This window comes from Zingiber officinale, chromosome 11B, assembly GCF_018446385.1.
Source record: "Zingiber officinale cultivar Zhangliang chromosome 11B, Zo_v1.1, whole genome shotgun sequence".
In the NCBI taxonomy this organism is placed as follows: Eukaryota; Viridiplantae; Streptophyta; class Magnoliopsida; order Zingiberales; family Zingiberaceae; genus Zingiber; species Zingiber officinale.
Genome location: NC_056007.1, coordinates 22,770,705 through 22,793,933, shown reverse-complemented (window position 1 = coordinate 22,793,933; position 23,229 = coordinate 22,770,705). Strand labels below are relative to the sequence as shown.

The following is a 23,229-nucleotide window of genomic DNA, read 5'->3' as shown; positions in this document are numbered from 1 at the left end:
AACGGCATTACCAAAAACTCATAATGTCCATACCGAGTACAGAAGGCAGTCTTCTGAATATCTGTATCTCTAACTCGTAACTGGTGATAGCCTGATCTTAAATCAATTCTTGAGTACACACAGGTACCTTTAAGCTGATCAAACAAATCATCTATTCTAGGTAGAGGATACTTGTTCTTGATAGTTACAGAGTTTAACTGCCTATAATCAATACAGAGCCTCAAGGATCCATCTTTTTTCTTAACAAAGAGAACTGGAGCACCCCAAGGAGAAACACTAGGATGGATAAAACTCTTATCTAGCAACTCCTGAAGCTGGATCTTTAGTTCCTCCAGTTCTCTTGGTGCCATCCGATATGGAGCTTTCGATATTGAAGCTGTGCCAGGAAGCAACTCAATGGCAAACTCTACCTGTCGCCGAGGTGGCAAGCCAGGAAGTTCTTCAGGAAATACGTCGGGATATTCACGTATTATGTGGACATCAGAAAGCTGGACAGAACTATCCACATTGGAACTCACTAAAGACAAAAGATACCCCTTGCATCCCCGAGCCAACAACTGCTGAGCCTGGAGAGCTGAGATAATAGATACCCCTCGATCATTGATCCCAATAAATTCCCATGATGATTGATCTACGGGTTGAAAAGTCACCACTTTGGCTCGACAATCGACAGTGGCATGATGCTCTGACAGCCAATCCATACCCAAAATAATATTGAATTCAGTCATCTCTAGCACCTGGAGATCCACTGTAAGGATATGGCTATCGAAATTTAAAGGACAACTCTTGACCTCCTGATCTGACATCAATACTCCACCTGATAGTGTCAATACTGATAATCCATAAGGTCGAAGAGTTGGGACCCTCCTAATCTTGCATACAAACTCAGGAGAAATAAAGGAATACGAGCTACCCGTATCTATCAATATATCCGCAGGAATACTATAAACAGAAATAATACCTCGGATAACCATATTTCCACTCAGGTCACGAGTCAAAGCATAAACATGTCCGCTCAAGACACGATGTGACCCCTACCGGATAGAAGAAGGGTGACCTGAAGGTCTGCAGTGTATGATCTAGGGTCGGAGGTGTAAGATAATGGTGGTGCACTGGGGGGTGGAGGTAGGCAATCTTCTCTGGGTGGAGCTACCAAATACTGCTGAGATGGAGTGGCAAATACTGCTGAGATGAGCTGGCAGATACTGCTGAAGTGGAGGTACTTGGTGATACTCACTCTCCACCTGAGACCGCAAATGATAGAGTTGTGGCTGGTGAGCAGACTGTGTAGGTGGGGGATTTCATTGCTGAGGCTGCTGAGATCTCTGCGGGCCTTTTTGCTGCCGAGACTGTGGAGGTCGTGAGGTAGGTCGAGCCTGCTGAGACTGTGATCCTCCTGCTTGATGTTGTGCCTTCAAAGTGCAATCTTTCTGCATATGTCCTGGCAGTTTACAATAAAACATATACTCTTATCCAATGGATATTCTGATGCCAGGTGATTTGGTACACCACATTGAAAACACTTCACCGATATCTGGCCCCGCTGTGATGGAACTGGGCGACTAGATCCCTGTGATACTTTGGCCACCTTTCGTGACCGTGAAGACTCTCTAGTCGTATCCTGACCACGAGATCAACGACCTCGACTCTGTTGTCTAGAGTGTGAGCTCTGCGAGGTCTGTCGGCTGGCTTCTCTTTCTTGAGAGACTTGCTGCTGAGTCATCTCAATAAATATGGCTCGATCAAGTGCCTCTCGATAAGTAGTAACAGGAAGTCCAGACATCCTGATCCGAATATATGCTGTCAGTCCCTGTGTAAAGTGAAGCATACGGTCTGAGTCCTGAGCAACCATATATGGGCAAAACTCAGCAAGTCTGCTAAATTCTGCACTATAGTCTAGCACGCTTCGGTCACCCTGCTTGAGACTCATGAATTCCTGGCGTCGAGCAACACAAAATGCTGTAGGAAAATACTGTCTCTCGAACGCCTCTCGAAAAGACTGCCAAGAGATAATCTGATCCCCAAATACTATCTTTTGCATCTTCCACCATGTGGATGCTTGCCCTCGAAAATGATAAGCGGCTAGCTCTACCTTCTCTGTGTCTGAACATGACATGTACCCAAAAGTGCCCTCAATATCCTCCAACCATGTACGCGCCACCCAAGGATCGGTGCCTCCATGAATAGAAAAGATCCTTCTTGAACTAGCAAGCAAAGGAATAGGCCTTTCCATAATAAACGATCAGAGGAATGGTCCGGTACGCCTTGCACACAAGATGATGTTATCCCAAGATGATGCAACAAGATCGTCATGTTGCTATCACCCCCCAAGATCCCAGCTCTAGAGACCTAATCACGAGTTCGGTGAGTGGCAGCCGATGACCGACTGACAATAGCGGACACGACCATAATGCTACGAGCGACTACGGTGCACTGCGGCCTAAGGCATTCGAACACGTGCGTGACGTGCATGCCTATAAAATCGTGATGAAAATTTTCAATAATCATTTATAATCAAGATAATTAAAACAAAGAATCAGTAAACTTCTACTAGCTGATACAACTCGACTTGTATAAAAATTCCTTTGCTCGAGAACAAAACTGAAAACAAAAATTTGAAATAAACAGCGAAAACTCAAAATCGACATTAATAAATTCACGCTCCAGGAGTCCCGCCCGGATCCCATCTCCGCATCTATGGACAATATGAATATACATACATCACACTATATAAACATAAACAACATATTCATCAGCCCACACGGCTGGAACATACATAAAATAGAAACAACATAACCACGAAATGTATCAACTATATGTATATGTCATAGTTTTCATAAACTACAATTACTATACAGATAAACAACATCTGTAACAAAATTGCAAAATGTAAATACAGCGAAACAAAAGTAAAACAAACCAGAAAATCAGCACGTCGAGATCTCTGAGCAACTCTATGAAAGTCCAAAATCAACTATAATATCAAAAGGATCCCTGTGTCTGCAAAACTGGAGACCAAGGAATGTAGCAAATTAGCCAAATGGCTAAGTGGATACTCAAGAAAGATGTGCATGAATTTAATCTTATTGAAGAAGTCAAGGAAGTAGAATAAATCATCATCTTTTGTTACAACTTTAGGATTATTCTTAAAGTTCTACATTTATACATATATATGTATAATCATCTTCTCATTATCTATAATCAGGTAAAATTTTTAGATAGAGTTTAGGATCTTCACCTTATCATCACTTGTCGTCATTAATAAAATCAATTCTTCAATCTTATTATTTAATCACTCAATTATAAGTTATCATGGTAAGATCAACATGTATATCAATAGTCTGAATATGATAAATCAACTAAAAAGTGAATCACTGGAGCCAATATCATCAGAGTGAAATATCATATGGATAGGCTAAAAGCCTCCTAAGAGTATAAATTGTCGCATACGTCATCTGACGTACGGGCTATCAGCCCTCACCGGTGGAAGACATAATAAACACTGACCGAGGGCTACATCACGCCTCGGGTGTACGGTCAGATACTCTGGACCGCGGCCGCTGCGCTACCACAATAACATGTGGGTGGTCCAGTACTCTAATATAGAGCTCTGGTATAAAGCTAGGCTCATGGTCTTCACTTTTTAATTCTTCATTTACTATCTTTATTAATTCACCGTTATGATTATATTCATCCATTTATCATGATTATTCTCTTTTCATATTGATTGGTCAATCAAGGTAATATTTCGTATCAAATCTATTAATTTATCATTATAGGGTCCACAGATAAAAAGCTACAAGTATCAACAGATAGAGTATCAAAAGCATGAAGTATGAAAGGTCAAGCAAGTCAAAAGAGACAAGGTATCAACAGAAGAGTAATTCAGAATATTTCTTTAATTTTAAAATAAACAACCCTTCCCATATCAATCCCAATATGAACTCACATGTGAACAAGAAATGATATTAATTATTTACCCTCCAATAATTTTAATATTTTAACCCATTTCGCTATTTATAATATTAGTTTAATCCCCATTTTGAAAACAATAATACAACATATACATATTCCAATTTATATATTTATTCATGCACAAGGAAATAGACAAGAGTAGATGTATCCACCTTATATACAGCAAAATCTCCGAGTATCGGCAGGTCACCGTGCTCCACTCGAGCTCGGATCTACAAACACAATATCAAACATAACTTAAATAATCAAAATACTATCTAATAATAATAATGACCTAAAATCTACACATTATCTCTGATTCAAAATCAGTGAATTATTTTGATCTCGATACCTCGTACCACCTTGCATTCCTAAATACAACATCTGTTCTAATCTAGATAACCCTTCTAACTACACATCAATTTAACCAAAAGCAACCTAAAATATACCTTCTAAGGGTTTTGTGTGGCTGCTGGAAATGAGGACAGCAACTAGGGCTATTTTCCCTTCGTTGTTGGCCGCCTCAGCTAGCTCCGGCGAGCTCCGACGGTGCTGCCAAGAAAAGGGCAGCAGCTAGGGCTGTTGTTGGAGGAAACAAAAGGCAGCAAAAATGCTGCTGTTGGTGGGGGAAAAAGGAGAGAGCAACTAGGGTTTTGTTTCCTCTCTTTTCCCGGTGGTTTGGTGAGCTCCGGCGAACTCCGAGGAGCTCCAACAGTGCTGCCGAGAAGCAGAGAAGAGGAAGCAAAGGAGAAAACAGTGCTCTGCCCTTGCTGGAGAAGGAGAAGAGGTGTGGGAGGAGAAAACGAGGGCTGCTTGAGAAGAAGAACGGGAGAGAAATCTGCCGTTCGTCGCCGCTAGAGAAGAAAAAGAAGAAGAAGAGAGGGGAAAGGGTTTGAGGCGTCGGTGGGGAAGAGAAGAAAAAGGAGGGGGTATGGGAGAGGGTTTGTGCACGTGGATGACATGGGTGCATTTGATTTTTTTTTTTTTTTTTCAAATACTTAACATTCTTTCTGAAAATTCTTAGTCTAACTAGTCAAGTGTCGATCAAGCCTAAGTCCTTATCTAACCATCCTAATCTAAGCAAAAATAAGGAAAGTAATAATAATATTTGACAATCTCGGGACTGTCCGATCCTGACTTTGAGTTTCGTTGAAACTCTAGGTTAGACTAATGCCTACTGTTCCCTCTATAAGAAACACATCCTCACCTACTCCACTAAGAAGAGTTTACCTTTTGTCAAACAGGTCCTCTAGACCATTTGGACCTTTGCTCAATATCCAAGACCTCAGGACTTTCCACTAGACATCCGAACTCTGACCCATCTAGTCTTTCACCTGATGTCCGCGCCCTCCGTGACTTTTACCTAGTGTCCTCAACCCTACGATTTCTGTCCGACGTCCTTGATCTACCAAGACTTCACCTAGTCCCCAAGACCAGGACTTCTTTGCTAGCTATAACTAGGACTTTCTACCTGCCTAGTGTCCACTAGGACTTCTTTGCCTAGCCTCAACTAGGACTTTCATCTTACCTAAAATTACTTAGAACTTTCTTGCACACTTAGTCAAACTTGTTAGAACTACAACAAGATTTAACTTAAAACCTTTTGTCAATATCAAAATTCAGGTTTAATCATCTGATGCTCCTTATACCAACCAACACATCACCACGTTAGTTGTTATTGCTTTCTTCAAAGCATGACCATGTTGATGTTGATTTCTTCAAAACATCATCACCTTGATATTGATTTCTTCAAAGCATCATCATCTTGGTATTGATTTCGTCGTAGCATCACCACTTTAGTGCTATTTTCACCAAAGCATTACCACTTTAATGTTGATTGTTAGGACATTCTGGGAACTAGGGAGTGATTGACTCCAATCATTTCGTCTTGTTGATTTATTGCAGTAGAAACACTTGAAGCAATACTAACGTCCAAATTTATTTGGTATCTGCCTCCTTAAGGTAACTAATCTAAGGATCCACACAGTGCATACACTTCACTATGAAAATCACTCTTTTTTGGAAATAATCCGAAAGTGGAAAAACCTAGTACAAGCTCACAACAAGAAAAATACAATAAGAATAAGAAAATGAGTACACAAATACAATGAGAACCTTTCTTGCTTTTTTTTTTTGCTTAGAAACGCCTCTTGTAGACTCAGAAGTGCAGCAACACTTTACTCTCAATCGTCTAAGAACTAGCGGTGAAGAGTGGAGAAGAAGAGATGCATTTGAATCTTCACAAAAGCCTTTATATCACGCGGATTAGGGCTTTTAATCGATTGACCTTACTCTCAATCGATTGTCACGTCAGATCCGAACAAATCCAACAGGCCAAACCTCATAATGACTCTTTTCTTTTTCATCTAATCGATTACTTAATTGATTACTTAATCAATTAAGATGACCTCAATAGATTACCTGATCAATTCAGAAGCCGACTGCTTACTTGCGAATTCCTCTCATTCTATTACCTAATCGATTAAACTCCTCGCGACAAAACAACTCCCTAATCGATCGACCCAATCGATTGGAGAAGGATGAATTGATTGACTAATCAATTCAGTATCTCTCCGTGCTCACGATTTAGACTCCTAATTTAGTGAATTCATTGCTAGCCATGTTGTGGTTAGTGACAAAACAGTTGTTGTTCGTTGTTAACAACAGCGATGATTAACGACAAATTTTAAAAAATTCATCATTATTTGAGGAGTGGTTTAATGATAATTTTGACAGATATAGGGATATTTTTTGTTTTGTCATTAAATTTAGCGGCGAAATATTTATTTTCATCGCTAAATTAAGTTTACGATAAACTTATTACGACGATATTAACGATGAACACTTGTTGTCACTATATAAGGTTAACGACGACAAAATAGGTGATAGCGATGAATCAATTTGTCGCTAAATACTTGTGTTTTTTTGTAATGATGGTTATGTTGTGAAAAAATCAACATCAAGATGGTCATGTTTTGACAAAAGCAACACCAAAATGACATGCTTCGATCAAAGCAGGAGAATATTTTTTTAAAAAAATAATTCTTAACTTTTTTTTTTAATTTTTAATTTTTAATTTCATATCATTTTTTTTATTAAAATATTTAAAAAGATAAAAAAATAAAAAATTATTAAATTTTGTATTTTTATAATTTTTTATTAACCTTTTTATATTTTATTTTATTAAAGTTTTAAAATTCTAAAAAATTAGATAAATTTAGATCATCTTCAATTTAATGACTTTAAATTTTTTAGAGTTATATCAATAAATTTCTTAATAAAATAATTAAGTTTTTACTTTTTTATTTAATTCGATTTAAATAAAAAAATAATTTTTAATTAGGGTTAATAATATAATATTTTAAGAATTAAGTGCGTTTGATCAAAAATCAAAGTGTTCTTTTGTTAAAACGCCGAAGATAGAGAGTTTCCAAGAAGAAGAGTGCATGAAAGCTCAAAGAGTCCAGCGAGATTCCAGCTGGGATCGCACCTCTTTTTTCTCTCTCTCTCTCACTAAATCTTTGTCGTCAGATCGTTGGGCTGAACTGAGCCTCAACTTTCTCGGCCGTTCGATCCCGCTCTAATAAAATAACAGACGCGACACAGCTAGAAACCATTAGCGTGATTGCCTGTCAATCCTCAACCACCATTTATAAAATTATGAACTTATAATTGGACAGCTTCTTCTGGTCGCCAAAACTCTCTTAGTTTTTCTCCAATGAAAAGTGAGACGACTGATAGAATTTAAATCGAATGAAACAGGCGATTGATGAATAGCATTCTGCCTCTTTGATAACGTGCTTTTACTCTCTCTCTCTCTCTCTCCTCGATTTGCATTTGTTGCAGGAACCGACGCGGTGCCCAAACTTCGTCGCCGTCATCTTCGTCCATTTTCTGCTCCCGTCGAGAATCCGCTTCCTCTCTCTTTCTCCATTCGGTTGACGGCGGCGCGGAGGGTTCAGCGACGATGGGCTCGAATGCCAAGTTTTTATTGCTGTCGGCTGTTTTTGCGGCGTTTGCGCGATTGGCTGCTGCTTCGAGCTTCATTTCAGGTGTTCCGCCGTTAAAGATTTCATTTTTAGGTGAAATGTCAACTGCATTTTTCGAGCTACCAATTGATTGGCATTTTGGTTCAGATGATGTGTTCGTATCTCATGGATCTGGCATGCGGAGCTTGCTGCAGGCAAAGACTAGTAAGATTTACTCCGTTACCTTTTTTTTTTTGTTTTTTTTTTGTCTACTATAAGAATAGTAATATTGTTTGGAATTCGGAATGAGGGAATCTTAGGATTATTGCTGGGCATCGAGTGCGTTTGCTCGATTTAGAAGTCGATCCTTGTTTGTTGACGTACTCCGTTACTTCTTTTATTTACTAAATTGCACTTTAGATGCACTTTGTGATAGATTTTTTAGCAAGAACTTCTGTCATCTTCTTGGATTTACTAGTTCATCTTCCATGGGTATGATCGATTGACGTTAAATTAAGCCAAATACTGATGGATGATCAAATTGTATTATGAAAATTGTTGCACCTAATAGCATGAAATATGTTGGATGTTGAGGAAACGAAGGGGCGCCTCTTCCCCTTCTTCTTCCTCATTGAAGTAAACGTTAAGGAGACGAAGGGGCACCCCTCCCCTTCGTCTTCCTCAGTATTCTTATATATGGGCGCTCAAGCCAAGGATCCCGGACAAGAGGGAACAGAAGCTTGAGGGTATGCAAGGAGAACATCATGTGGAAAGGGATTTGGCTAATGAAATTCAAATTGCTTTTCGACCTTGTGTCGTAATCATTATTCCGGCATCAAGCGGAGATCAAGATCATCTCGGGAGATCCCAGTGAGTTGTTATTTGCTTATGTATTTCATGCTATTAGATGCAAAAATGGTATCGAGCCATTAGTTCTAAGTGAGCGATTTAATCATTTGCCACAATGATTAAATCGCTGAAATTTCCTCTTTGATTTTTATCCACAATTTCGTTATAAAAGAAATTACGATCTGCCGCCGCTGAATGCAATTGTGATCTCGATTAACGTTAGCACTGCGACCAACTTCAATGGCCAGTGAGCTCCGACAATCATGTTGAAAGGGTGGCAATCGGCCGGCCACCATATTCCTTATGAAGCAAAAGAAGCAGGGGCGTAAGGAGTGGGCGAAGAAAAAACAACCGGGAAAGATGAACAGTGTTTTGATGATACAGTAACTTGAGAAAAAGTAGGATTTTTATAATTCAAAAGAAAAAAAAATTATGAAAGTTTCTCACGGCGAAAAAAATGAGAAGTTTTTCTTTTGAAACAGTGGGTTTCTTAAGTAAAATTAACTGAAAAAAAAATATATTTTTTAAAATTTTTAATTAATTATACTTATTTTTGGATTTTGTATGACTATCTAATGGTCCAATCTGAATCGGCCTAATTCATTTGGACTAGATCATATCAGATTAGTTTAGTCCAAGCAAATTCCAATATGGTGCAAATCATTGATTGACTTAACTAGACCAGTTTGATTTAATAATACCTAGATCTGGTTTAAACCATTGGTTGGTCTAACCATATCAGTTTATTATTGAATTAATTTGGATGGTTTAATTAAATGAGCTTAGTTCAAATAAAAATAACTGAACATCCTAAATTGGATTAGTTCTAATGAGGATAAGGTATAAAAGATCCAGTTTCCGATCGACCAATCCTTAAATAAAGAAAATATGTTTTTCTTATTTGCTTATGGATTATGTATATTGCTCCATACAAATGTGGGAATTGAATTTGACTGGTTTTGATTCTAGATACCACGGACAATATATTATGTTTTTCTTCTTTTTCTTCGTACGAATACGGTGGCCGATTGATCGCTAGCCTTTCAACATGGTTGTCAACGCTCGCTGACCAGTGAAGTTGGTCGCAGTGCTAACATTAATCGAGATCACGATTGCGTTCAGTGGCGGCAGATCACGATTTTTTTTTTATAATGAAATTGCGGGGAAAAAAATCGCAGAGGGAATTTCAGGGATTTAATCATGCACTTAGAACTAATGGCTCTGATACTATTGTTGCATCTAATAGCATGAAATATATAAGCAAATAACAACTCGCTGGGATCTCTCGAGACGATCTTGATCTCCACTTGATGTCGGAAGAATGATCACAGCACAAGGTCGAAAAGCTCTTTGAATTTCATGGGCCAAATCCCTTTCCACAGGATGTTCTCTTTGCACACCCTCAAGCTTCTGTTCCCTCTTGTCCTTGGACCCTTGGCTTGGACGCCCATATATAAGAAGACTGAGGAAAATGAAGGGGAAGGGGCGCCCCTTCGTCTCCGTAACATTTACTTCAATGAGGAAGAAGGGGAAGAGGTGCCCCTTCGTCTCCTCAACGTCCAACAAAAATTGGGTGTTATTGTTCTTTTTGTCATTACTACCTGACAAATTTTATATACTCTGATATGTGACTGTGGAAGTAAGGATCTAGATTTACTAACAGATGTTTGCATATAAACAAAGAGCATCTTGTATTTTCCTTCTTTCAAATTCAACTTACATTTTCCTTGTTATGCCAGTCTAATAGGCAAGGTTTGAGTGTAAATAGGATATTTATGCTGCTTCCAAAATGACTCTTTTGAAGGTGTGCCCTTACTAGTTTGTGCCAAAAAAAAAATTCAGCTAAAGATGAATTGCAGTATAATAAGGGTTTTATAGTTGGTTAACTTTGGCTTTGGTTTAGGTTCCAAGATTTTTGGATATCACTCTCCATTGCATGTGTTCTGGATGCATTATAGATCTTTGATTATTTCTGATGATTATTAGAAATTGATTTGTACCTCAAACAAACTGAGCATCAACAGTTGGGCTGTGAATGGACAAATATCTCTTTGTGCCTGGTGAACATATGGCCAAAAGACCTTGACCATCCATCTTGGTCCTATTTTGCTCATTGGTCTTAGAGTTGTATATTTAATAACATGGAATTCATGCATAGACCAGAGCAGACAGACTTGCATAGTTAAAAAACTGAGAGACCTTGGTTTACGATAGTAATTCTTCTATTTATTATATTTTTCCATTTGCCGTTTCATATCACTCTCCATTGCATGAAATGCATCTAATAGCAAGAATCATAGCTCTGATACCATTGTTGCATCTAATAGCATGAAATACATAAACAAATAACCACTCACTGGGATCTCCCGAGACGATCTTTTGGCCATAGACCAGAGCGGACAAATATCATATAGTAGATACACTAGGTTGGAATTTCCACAAAACAAAATCTGCATTTGATCACGTTGCTAACATTGGAAGATTAGAAACATTAGCTAAGTTAAATGGTATGGGTTTCATCCTAGAAAACAGGAATCATTGTAATAAACAGTGAAGTCATGTCTATTTTGTTCCTTCGCAGTCCCCATTGACCTAATCATCAACTTGTAGATCAACTCATCTTATGGAGCTCTGCAGGTTGTCCTGTGAACTTTGAATTCATGGACTACACAATCATTACTAACCAGTGCAAGGGCCCGAGGTACCCGGCTGATCAATGCTGCGGAGCTCTCAAGGATTTTGCTTGCCCTTATGCTGCTGACATAAATGATATGACGAATGACTGTGCATCGACCATGTTCAGTTACATCAACCTCTATGGTAAGTACCCGCCAGGATTGTTCTCGAGCGAATGCCGAGAAGGAAAGCTGGGCCTTGCGTGCAATGCCACTGCCCCACAGGCACAGAATGATTCAAATTCATCTCCTGGCCACATGAACCAGAGCCGCCTCATTTCTGCTGTCTTCCTTTTGTGTGTTGCTGTTCTATTTTCTTAATCTAAGAAGTTGTAAAGGTCTGCCCCTGAGTTCTGGGTAGTTTGTTTGAATTGAAGAACTAGTGAAATTGATTGTGGTGTTCTGATCACCAAGTGGGATTAATGTTCATATGATGTGTAGGTGGAATCCATAATTCTCGAATGAATTCAAGTTTGATAAAGTTTCGGTATTGTATTAGACTAAACGGCAGCCTATGTTGATTGAGTTTAAAAATATTATGGAATAATTTTTTGTATTGACACTTAAACATATGTGTTAGATTTCTTTATATATAATTTCAAAAGGCACATTGGTATTTGTTGTTGTATGTTAGGTTATTGTAAGACGTGAAAATTTAGTTACACATTCACTTGGCCAAATGTGCTACTGATAGCAAATTCATTTGTATTTTTAGTGTTCATGATTGTTATATATTCTAAAATGATGTAGTGAATTAGTAGAATAGTATTATAAAAAAATACATATTCATTTTAAATACTTTTTCTTTATAAGATATTTCTTGTTTATTAATTTAGGTGTACAAGTTTCATGTGATTAATCCTAGAAATAGATGTCTATCAAATGAATTCAAAGTACAATTTATAGAATTTAGAATTGATAAGATATCATAGATACAACGAGTCATTGACATTTTTTGAACTCCTAAAAATTTCAGGTGTTTTTACTAGGAATGCATCTAAAGTTTGAGATTTACCACCTAAACATTTCAAACTCTTTCAAAAATGAGTCAAGCTATCATAGATACAATGAGTCAAGCTTGTTGCATTTAGGTTAAATACCTCACTAGATTCAACTCAATCCGATGAGTCAAGCATTCTTGCTTGAACCAAATCAACTTGCACAAAAGTTAACTAACTTGTTAAACACAAATAGCTCAATTTATTATGCTCTATCAAACGTCAAAAATCATAAAGGATTAACAACGAATCACCCTAACATACCTGATTAGTCATTCCAAACTAATTAGATTGATTGACCCAACCATCTCATTTGCTTCAACTTAATTGTGTGGCTTGACCGTTTGACTTAACTAACGTAATGAGCCTATCCATCGCAATCACCTCGATCGAGACAACCAACGCAACTTGTCTAATTGATCTGTCTAAACCAACTAGCCTAATCGCCTTACCATCTCAATTGGTCTGATCTATCCACTTGATCTTAGAGAACAAACCTTATCGATTGATCTTATCTCACAACTTAATTGAATCGACCAACCTACTAACTTGAGTGGACAAACCTACCCATCCAATCCAAGTCGACTAGAGTAATAAGCTCACATGCCTTACTTAACCTGCCCACCCATTCCATTATATTGGCATAACCTATTCAACCATATCAAACCTCTCGGAAGGACTATACATCCTACTTGGCCCACCAAACCTATTATTACCATATGTGTTGGCGCAGCGGGCTGGTAAGAGGGGAGGGGTGAATTGCCTGAAAAATAAAAAAATGCCCTCCTCGTTCTTTCAACTCTAAAAATGCAACAGTAAAATAATAAAATGACAGAAAATAGAGAAGACTCAAGAGATTGACTTGGTTACAACCTAAGTGGTTGTTAATCCAAGGTGGTTGAAAAGCTCAGAAACAATCTCCTTCTCTGAAGGCGAAGAAGCCTTTTACACACTAAGAAAGCTCAAACGTTGTTAGGAATTGAATACAAGAGTTGATTAATTATTTCCTAGCTCCAAGGACTTTTTTATAGCTCCTGGAAACTCTATCTACAACGTTAAGGGCGCCTCCCAAGGGATGGAGGGCGCCTCCACCGAAGCATTTGGATAAATCTTTATCCAAATATGAAACGGTCATGTTGACTGCTTTGAGGGCGCCCTCAATGGCCTCGAGGGCGCCTCAAATGCTATGGAGGGTGCCCTCAAGGCATGGAGGGCGCCCTCCCGCCTGAAGAGGTGGAGGCACTTTCAACACTGCGTTGAGGGTGCCTCCAGCTTGCTTTTCCAGTTCCTTTTGACTCCTTTTCTTCTTCCGAAGCTCTGATCGCTTGGGTGATTGTGGCCAACCGAAATAGGGTTTATTCGAACCCAATTTCTGGCCTTCTCCTCGAGAAGGCTTCCGCTCCGGCTTCTCGTCCATCAAACGTCGCGTACGTTCTTTTCGTCCACCAATGTACTCTTCCGTAGCTCTTTCATCCCTTGGACGCATCGAGCCTATCGACTCCCTTCCCGTGCTGTCTTTCTCGCCAGCTGCGTCTTCCGCTTGATTTTCTGTGCTCCTAAGCTCCTGCACACTTAAACACAGGGATCAAAACTAAACAGGACCTAACCTAACTCGGTTGATCACATCAAAACAACCACGGGGGTCCAATAATATGCTTTGACAAATTGATTAACCTAATCAACACAATCAAACTAGCTAGCTAACTTAGCTTGAATTGCTCATCTAAACTAACCAACTCGATTAGACTGACATGTCTTCTTAACTTGACCAAAGTAGCAAGCTACCATGACTCGACAGTCTTGACAAACTGATTAACTAACAAGTTCGATTGCCACACCTAGATTGATCATCTTGCCCTAGCCACTTGACTCACATAGATCGTCTGGCTCGATCGATTTTTCTCATCTCACCAAGGCTAACTAAGCTGCATAATTTGCCCTAGTTCCTCGAGCCCAACCAACCTACCAAAACAATTTTGCTAGTCCAATCAAATTGAGATGCTCAAATCACCATAGTTTGCTAGGCCCAACCTACCCACTAAAACAAATTTAGTGGCTCAAACTACTTGCCCAAACAAACATTTTATTAGTGTAATTGATCTCTCATCAAGAATGACCAAGTTTGAGTTGAATTTAGATATTTAATTGATATATTTGATGGTTGTAGTGTGAGATGTTAAGTGAAAGGGGAAATTATTATTAGAAAGGAAGATTGTGTTGGTGCAACCTTAGGTCAAGGTTGACCTGGTTGACCAGACTCGAGTTGACTTGACTCGAGTTGTGTTTTGATGTTTGACGAGTTATGTTTGACAATGTTTGACGTGAACAGAAAAGTTGTACCTTGATGTTTTACAAGGATACAAGCTTGGGAGATTGTGGGTGCAACCCGTGGTCAAGGTTGACCTGGTTGACCCGAGGTGAGTTGACTTGACTTCGAAAAGTCGGGAGCTTGGAGGCTGGCATGGAAAAGTCCAAGCAGGAGGACGGTGAAAAGTCTAAGCAGAGCTCGGGAAAAGTCCAAGTATGGAAGCACATGGGAGGGAGGACTCGACTCGCCTTTCGGTGGCTCTCCGAGGGTTCGGAGGCTCGTCTCGGACCTGGTCTGGGCCGGATGGAAGCTCGCCGGAGGTGAGCTGGCCGAGGGCTCGTTTCCGATCGATGGAAGCGGAAGACTGCGAGGCTCGAGAGCTAGCTCGATTCATTCCGGATGTGGAAAATCGTGAGTGAAGCCAGTGCATGACAAGTCCCGGTGAGTGAAGCCAGGTGGGAAAATCCTTGGTGGTGAAGCTGAGGCCCGGGATTAAAATCTTGAGTGAGCGGAAGAAGCCAGGTGGAAAACTGAGGTGGCTAGCGGTGTGAGTGAAGCCGTGCAAGGTGCTAAGTGGATCAAGGGTGAGTGTGGACATCCAGGTTGAGGAGGTCGAACAGCTTGACGAAGAGAGAGTCCATGGCCGGGCGAAAGATTGCCTTGGGGAGTCTTGGTGTGACCGAGATGACCGGGATGATGCTACCGAGGTTCAGTTGGATGTTGGTTTGGAAGGTTTGGGAGACTTGAAAAAAGCTCACTCGATCGACTCCGATCGGTGAGACTCTCCATTGGCGATAATCAATGTCCGACAGAATATGTATCTAACCGATGAAGCCCGAAGGAGAGAGGCGAGGAAAGGTCGGCGGAAGACCGACCACCTGAATCCCCGAGTCCCAAAGACCGGATCAGATAGGACCGATCATTCACTCAGCTCTGTCCCAAACCGGTTGTTGACTTACCGCTTCAGTGCTGGGTTCATTCGCGGAGTCGGCCTTTTTCTTCGGTGTTCGCGGTATCGTATCGAGGTTCGGTCGAACTACAGCGGCTACTCTTCTTCTTCTTTCTCTCCGATTCTTTTGTTCTTCTGGTTCTTCCTTCTGAGCTCTAGAGCTCTCAGCTTCGCCTGCTTGCTTCGAGCTCCTCGCTGGGTTCTCCCGTTAGGGCTTGAGGCTGCTCTCATCCAGTCGAAGAAGGCAAGTAAGAAGGTGTTTCATACATTTGTATTGTATTTTGCTTCTTGTCGCTTTACTCTGATTGCTTTTGCAAAACATTGTAGCGAGGTTTCTCCACCCATAAGGAGTTTATATTAGCCGGTTCTCCAGGGACTCATCCACCGACGGATTGATAGGCTTCGTCCACCTTACGGACACGCCGAGGAGTAGGAGTTTCATCTCCGAACCTCATTACATTGTCGAGTTCGAGTTTGAGGTTTGATCTTTCCTTTTTGCGTTTCTATTTAGTTATTTCCGCTGCGCTAACCCTAATTGTAGAAAGAAACGCGAAGATTTGGGACGGCTATTCACACCCCCCCTCTCTAGCCGCGATCATCGATCCTAACAGATTGTTAGTGTAATCGACTTCGAATCAAACTTGACCAATATTATTTTGGATGTCAATATTTGATGGTTAAATGAAAAATCAAGTTTGAAGCCAACAGATAGTTGATAATGATGAAATTTAAGTAGGTCATAAAAGACGGAACACTTGACAAACAAGAGAAATAAAATTCAAATGGATGATAACTAGAGACTCAAACACTCAAACAAATTTAATTTAGTGGTCCAAACCACTTGCCTAGACAAGCAATCCACTTAAGATATAATCAAGTTGATCAAATTGATTGACTCACCCATACTAAACAGCCTGCCAGCTTGACTGGACCAATCAACTTGACCCAAGAAGATTTTGCTTCTCTTAATGATCCCGTCCGGAAGCTGAGTCGGATGAAGGCGGGCCTTGTTGTGCTAAAAGTTGACGGAGAGTCGTTGAGATGCTGAATCAGCGAGGTACCCCCTGAAAAGGTTCGCACGGGCGGTCCTATGGAGAGAAACGATCTGGATGATGACGCTATTACTCTGCACACACTCAGACGAGTCCACCGGTCGTTAGAGACCAAAACTGAGAAAAGTCCGGGTGACCGGCCTTTCGAGTCGAGACTTTTTCCCGTAAATCACGGAGAAAGGAAAAAGTAAAAATGCTAGGAAAATGGCTGAGGTATGCATAGAGAGACAAAACATCCTTTTTATCACCGCTCGAGGCCGGGAACACAGCGATATCGTGGAATATGCGATGTCGTGCTGTCGACGATGGTCAACACGTGGCTTTCTTATAGTCAGAGGAACCAAGAGAGTATGAGCCCCCACCGTTAGAATATTCCTTGACATGTGATGATTGTCGATAGTGGTTACGATTCCTCGGAGCACTGTCGTAGTGCTCGACCTCCACCCACCTCGCCTGCACGATATCGTCCATGTCATCACGAGATCTAATTCTTGACTCGATTAGCTTATCTGCTTCGGACCGTTAGCTTGGGTTTGATGACTGCGTCCTGCTGGTATCTGCCCTCGAGACTTATATCCATACTGCATCTACGATCAGTCCGATTCCCACCCGCATCGTGCTATGCTATCCAATATATATGTCCCGAGGCACCAGGTCCGATTCCTTCCCGTATATATGCTAATCAGGTACCTGTCACGGTGCGCATTCGCCACGACCCACATCGCTTATGCTATCCAAGGCATATACGTCCGCCGCGCTGGGTCCGATTCTGACTACACAATACCTCAAGACATGTACATCCCGACCTGCACGTTGGGCCTGATTCCTGACCCACATCTACTTATTACTGTCCAGGGTAAATATATTCCAACCTACACGCTGGATTTGATTCCCGACCTACATCTACTTATTTCTGAAATCATACTCAAAACTAGTTTTTGGTCATTGATTTTTTGAAAAAAAAACTTCCAAAACCACCTAAAGCCGTGAAAAAAAGTAAGGCTCTGATTGTAAAAGACGAATTATCGCGAGACTTCTTAATTTATTTATTTAATGGACAAAATATGAAATCGAAAATTATATTATTATTATTATTATTAAAAATCAGGAAAAAACTTCTTATCTCCCAACACTCGTGGCCTCGTGCCGTGCCCCCACCCCAGGAACTCTCACAGACCACCAGCCCAGCCAGAATATCTTGAAGTGGGTCCCCAACTCCATATCTGCTATCTCCAGCTGTCACGGAACCATTGGTCGACCCTCGAGCGGCCTGATCTCGCTTAGATTTCCCCTGGCCCATTGCTCCCCCACCAGCCGCATATTTCTTTCTCTCTTCGGACTCGACGCCTTCTATCTATCTACCCACACTGCACTGAGACAGCAGCAGGATCGGAGAAAATTAAGGGTGGAATTAATGGCGACTCAAGCTCTTCTGTCTGCGAGGCAGCTGCTAGGGGGAACCCCACTCCAGTCCGCCCCCTCGAGGTCTCCGAGGAAGGCGACCTTCGTCGTTAGGGCAGCTGCCACTCCCCCTGTTAAGGTCAGTAATCGTCGTCGTCATAAATTATATATTTTACCTTTTCAGGCCTTGAATAAACAGTGCTCTGTTTCTCGTTGCAGCAAGGAGCAGATAGGCAGCTCTGGTTCGCCTCCAAACAGTCACTCTCCTACTTGGACGGAAGGTAGTTTTGGTCTTTCTTCGATTGATCATCATCTTCTTCTTCGATTAATTGTCGGCGGCGCACGTGCAGTCTTCCCGGCGACTATGGATTCGATCCGTTGGGTCTGTCGGACCCGGAGGGCACCGGCGGGTTCATCGAGCCGAGATGGCTGGCCTACGGCGAGATCTTCAACGGGCGGACCGCCATGATGGGGGTGGTCGGCTGTCTGGCGCCGGAGATCCTCGGCAAGCTTGGGCTGATCCCGCCGGAGACGGCGCTCCCCTGGTTCAGGACCGGCGTAATCCCGCCGGCGGGGACGTACCCCTACTGGGCCGACAACTACACTCTGTTCGTGTTCGAGATGGCGCTGGTGGGGTTCGCCGAGCACCGGCGGTTCCAGGACTGGGCCCACCCGGGCTCCATGGGGAAGCAGTACTTCCTGGGGCTGGAGAAAGGGCTGGGCGGCTCCGGTGACCCGGCCTACCCCGGCGGGCCCTTCTTCAACCCGCTGGGCCTCGGCAATGACGACGAGAAGTCGATGAGGGACATGAAGGTGAAGGAGGTCAAGAACGGCCGGCTGGCGATGATGGCCATCGTCGGCTTCTTCATCCAGGCGTGGGTCACCGGAGAAGGGCCGTTCCAAAACCTGCTCGATCACTTGGCCGATCCCTTCAACAACAACATCTTGACCAACCTCAAGTTCCACTGACCGCGCGCGCGCTTCTCGATCGAACGGAAAATTAGTTTGCTAAATTGGGAAAACAATCTTTGTAATGCCGTTTCCAGTTAAGGAAGGGATCTGTAATTAATTTCCAGTTTAAGGGATCAAATCTGGTGCGGATACAAAAAAAAAAAAATCTATCTGAAGTCAACCAATTAAATGAATTAAAAAATATATATATATATATATATATATATATATATATATACGAGAATGCTAGCCTGCGGTGTTTATGCTGCGACATCGGTGCGGTTTAGTCCACGTATATTCCTGATCGGTCTCTGAACCGATCAGGGAAACTCCTGATCGGTCAGGGAACCTCCTGACCGATCAGGGAAACTCCTGATCGGTCTGTAGACCGATCAGAAAATGACCTGATCGGTTTACAGACCGATCAGGAGGTTCCCTGATCGATCACCAGATCGATCAGGAAGGTAACCGCATCAAAATCGTAAGAAATACACCGCAGGAGAATATAGAGAATTTATCTTTGTGCATGCGCTTTATTCAACACTTTGCTTTATATATTTTGGATTCTGTTCTTTGGTTTTTTTAGTATGCATATAGATGTAATGCCTATACGAATATACAAATTAGTATGCATATAAATTTTATTACTAGTATATTCGTTATAAGCTTCTCGTAAATATAAATTAGCGCTGAATTTTTATATTTCGTTGCAAATTGTATAATGACGTGGCATAAATAGTTGCTAACCCACTCTCTTCGTCGCTAAATAATACCTTTATGAATATACACTAAGAACATTGAAATATTTTATCGCTAACATATGGATTGTTTATAACAAATATTTATGATGATAAATTTCATCACTAGTATCGTAATCATAAGTTTATTGTAAACACAAATTAGCGATGAATTTTTATATTTTGTCGCAAATTATTTAATGACATGATTTAATCATCGCTAAATAATTTGCAACAAATTAAGAACATTGGTCGCTAAAATAACTATTAGCGACGAATTTAAATAAAGATGTCGTTAATTATTTTGTTACGATTTAGCCATGTTTCGTCACTAAAATAGATATAGTGATGATCTTATTTCCCATTTGATACGGTGCATGATAGTAGGGTCGAATAGCTGACGTGGTCAGAAGTCAAGCCCACGTGACAGTCAGAAGTCAAGCCTACGTTGGAGTCAAAAGTACAGCCTATGTGGGGAGTCAAGAGTCTGACTTACGTGGGGGTCCAAGGTCCAGGTTACAAGATGGTCCCGGTCGGGTATAAGTGGCATCTAGGGGTTAGGCCCACATGGCGAGTAGGAACACGGAAGGTAGGACGTACAAGTCAGGACAGGAGGAAGGTGTACAGGTCAGGACAGGAGGACTAAGGTTTACAGGTCAGGATTTACAAGACGAGATTCGCAGAATAGGATACGCGGACCAAAGATGTACAGGTTGGGATATGCGGACTAAGGCTTACAGGTCAAGACAAGAGGAAGGTGTACAGGCCAGGATAAGAGGACTGAGGCTTACAGGTCAGGACAGGAGGAAGGTGTACAGGTCAGGACAGGAGGACTAAGACTTACAGGTTAGGACAGGAGGATTGAGGCTTACAGGTCAGGACAGGAGGACTGAGGCTTACAGGTCAAGACAAGAGGAAGGTGTACAGGTCAGGGTAAGTGGACTAAGGCTTACACATGCGGATCAAGGTGTACAGGTCAGGACAGGAAGAAGACGTACAGAGCAGGGCCGTGCATACGGAATGAGATTTAAGGAACGATAAGGGAAGGGCTCGACTGGCAGGGCGGTAAGCGCAGATCTGGATTTACCGGGATCTATCGAATTACAAATGAAGGGCTGGAAGCACAGATCTGGATTTACAGGGCGACAAACACAAGCCAAGGAATGTACCAGGAAATGCGCCGGGGAATGCAGGTCTGTGCCCACAAGTCAAGATTTACAGGTATGAGGATCCAGTCTAGGGTTAATAGACCGGGGCAGGCGCACACTATACGACAATCAAGCTAGAGAATCGTAACCACCTGTCAGAGAATAATCACCGCATGTCAGGGAATATGCTAACGGTCTAGGGCTCATTGCACATCAATCCCTCCTTAGACCTATAAGAAGATGTCATGTGTCATCCACCGCTAGACAAATTCTGACACCCGACATTCCCTGACACCCACCAGACTCCAGAAGTACCCACTGCTATATAAAAAGGGAGGCTTTGTCTCTACGCAGGTACGTTCACTTGTCTTTTCGCACTCGTCTTTTACTTTTCGTCTTTTCACTGTGCTTCTGGGGAAAAAGTACCTGACTTGAGTGTCGGAGGGCCTGACCCGGGGACTTTTTCCCTGGTTCTTGGTCTCTAACGTGAGGGCGGCTTGTCTGAGTGTGTGCACAGCCCTCGCCTCGTCGTCTCTGTCATCACCCCCTATCATCCACCCGTGGGAACCTTTCCAGGAGGTACCAGGTCAACCATGCGTCTCAATGACTTTCCGTCAACACCAGCGACAGCGCGGCCAACCTCTGTCCGACTCAGCTTCCGGACGGGATCAAATTTGACGCCGTCTGTGAGAATCTTCTCTACCTATTCTGGAACGTAAAGATGGAGGACTCTGGTCAAATTAATGTGACCATGACAGCGGGAGAATACGAACTATTCAAAGAGGCCAAGAAACGGTCGGCCTCCGAGAAGCAAACTACCGCCTCCCGACATCGAAAGCTGCCAGAAGTTTCCAAGGAGCCTACCCACGCTTCGGATCGGGGTTCAAAGAGAAAGCAACCCATGGAATTTCCCTCGGCCTTCTACAGGGAGCCTGGCCAAGGTTACTATCAGCCATAACCGAGATGCTATAGCTACAAGGAGCAACCACAAGTTTCTATGATAGAAATCTCTTTGCCTAAAGACTCGAAAAGGGGAAAGGCTACCGTCCTCCGCGAAGAACGTAGGGGGGAGCCAGAAGAAAAAGTGCTCTTCTCTTCTAAGATATTGGAGGAAAAGCTGTCAAAAGGATACAGGCCCCCAGCTATTGAGGAATACGATGGCAGCAAAGATCCTGAAGATCACCTCCGCAAGTTTAGAAACGCAGCTCTGCTACATCAATATAGCGACGTCGTTAAGTGCCGAGTATTCTTGAATACTCTCTCAGGCTCTGCCCAGAAGTGGTTCGACGGACTGCTGCATGGGTCCATCACCTGCTTCTTAGACTTCAAGACAACATTCCTGCACCACTTCACCAGTAGCAAGAAATATCAAAAGACTGATCACTGTGTGTTCGCTCTCAAGCAGGGGCCCTCTGAGCCATTAAGAAGCTATATCAAACGCTTCAACCAAGTGGCCCAGGACGTCCTCGCAGCCATATAAGAAATACTTATTAGCGCCTTCTCTCACGGTCTGACAGAAGGAGAATTCTTTAGGGACCTGATCAGAAATCCCGTAAGGAATTTTGATGAGATGTTAGAGAAGGCCGCTAACTACATCAACGTGGAAGAAGCGCAGGCGGCGCGAAGAAAGGTAGACAAACTACCCTCCTCTGCCAATAAGTCGGAGAGAAGAATACCCCAACCCCCTACTCAACCTCTCCCGCACACTCGGGAAGCCCGACCTACCTTCCACCCGGTCAGGATGTCCGACCGATGCCGCGCGTAGGTGCAGTCCACGCCCCTCGACCTGGGCCTTGGGGGCCGCGCTATTGTACTTATCATCGGTCCCACACCAACGCCACCAGCGATTGTTTTCAATTTGCCCGGGATTCTCTTCGCGCTGCCAAGCTGGGCCTGCCACCCCCCGAGCTGGCTCCTCAGGTCCAGAGAATGATGGAGGAGCAACACGATGTAGTATGACAGGCAAGCAAACCCCGGACAGATCAGGGGGCCTGGCGTGCAGCAACAAGGACGTGCCGAGGAGTAAGGAGAAGCTCGCGAAGCTGAGAATCGAGGCAATGCGGCCATCCGGGACATAGGTATGATCTCCGGAGGATCTACTGATCGAGATTCGGGAAGGGCGCGCAAATCCCACGAACGCTGGTTGGAGATTCACGCTATCGGGTGCAGCCAGGAGTAGGCTGCTGATCCTGTCATCAGCTTCGGACCACAAGACTTGGAAGGACTGGAGCTACCTCAT

The 23,229-nt window shown here is 42.4% G+C and overlaps 2 protein-coding genes across 2 annotated transcripts; both read left to right on the top strand.

Annotated features, from left to right (window-relative positions):
* The first annotated feature begins 7,695 nt into the window (after positions 1–7,695).
* Positions 7,696–11,993, top strand: LOC122034354 (GPI-anchored protein LLG1-like). The gene is made up of 3 exons (XM_042593567.1): positions 7,696–8,006; positions 8,091–8,147; positions 11,409–11,993. The coding sequence occupies exons 1-3, from the start codon at positions 7,922–7,924 to the stop codon at positions 11,765–11,767; spliced, it is 501 nt and encodes a 166-aa protein (XP_042449501.1). The 5' UTR covers positions 7,696–7,921; the 3' UTR covers positions 11,768–11,993.
* A 6,099-nt stretch (positions 11,994–18,092) lies between these two features.
* On the top strand, positions 18,093–19,244 carry LOC122034353 (chlorophyll a-b binding protein 8, chloroplastic-like). Its single transcript, XM_042593566.1, has 3 exons — positions 18,093–18,293; positions 18,374–18,435; positions 18,505–19,244. Exons 1-3 carry the CDS (start codon positions 18,168–18,170, stop codon positions 19,121–19,123), a joined length of 807 nt encoding a protein of 268 aa, XP_042449500.1. The 5' UTR covers positions 18,093–18,167; the 3' UTR covers positions 19,124–19,244.
* The last annotated feature ends 3,985 nt before the right edge of the window (positions 19,245–23,229 follow it).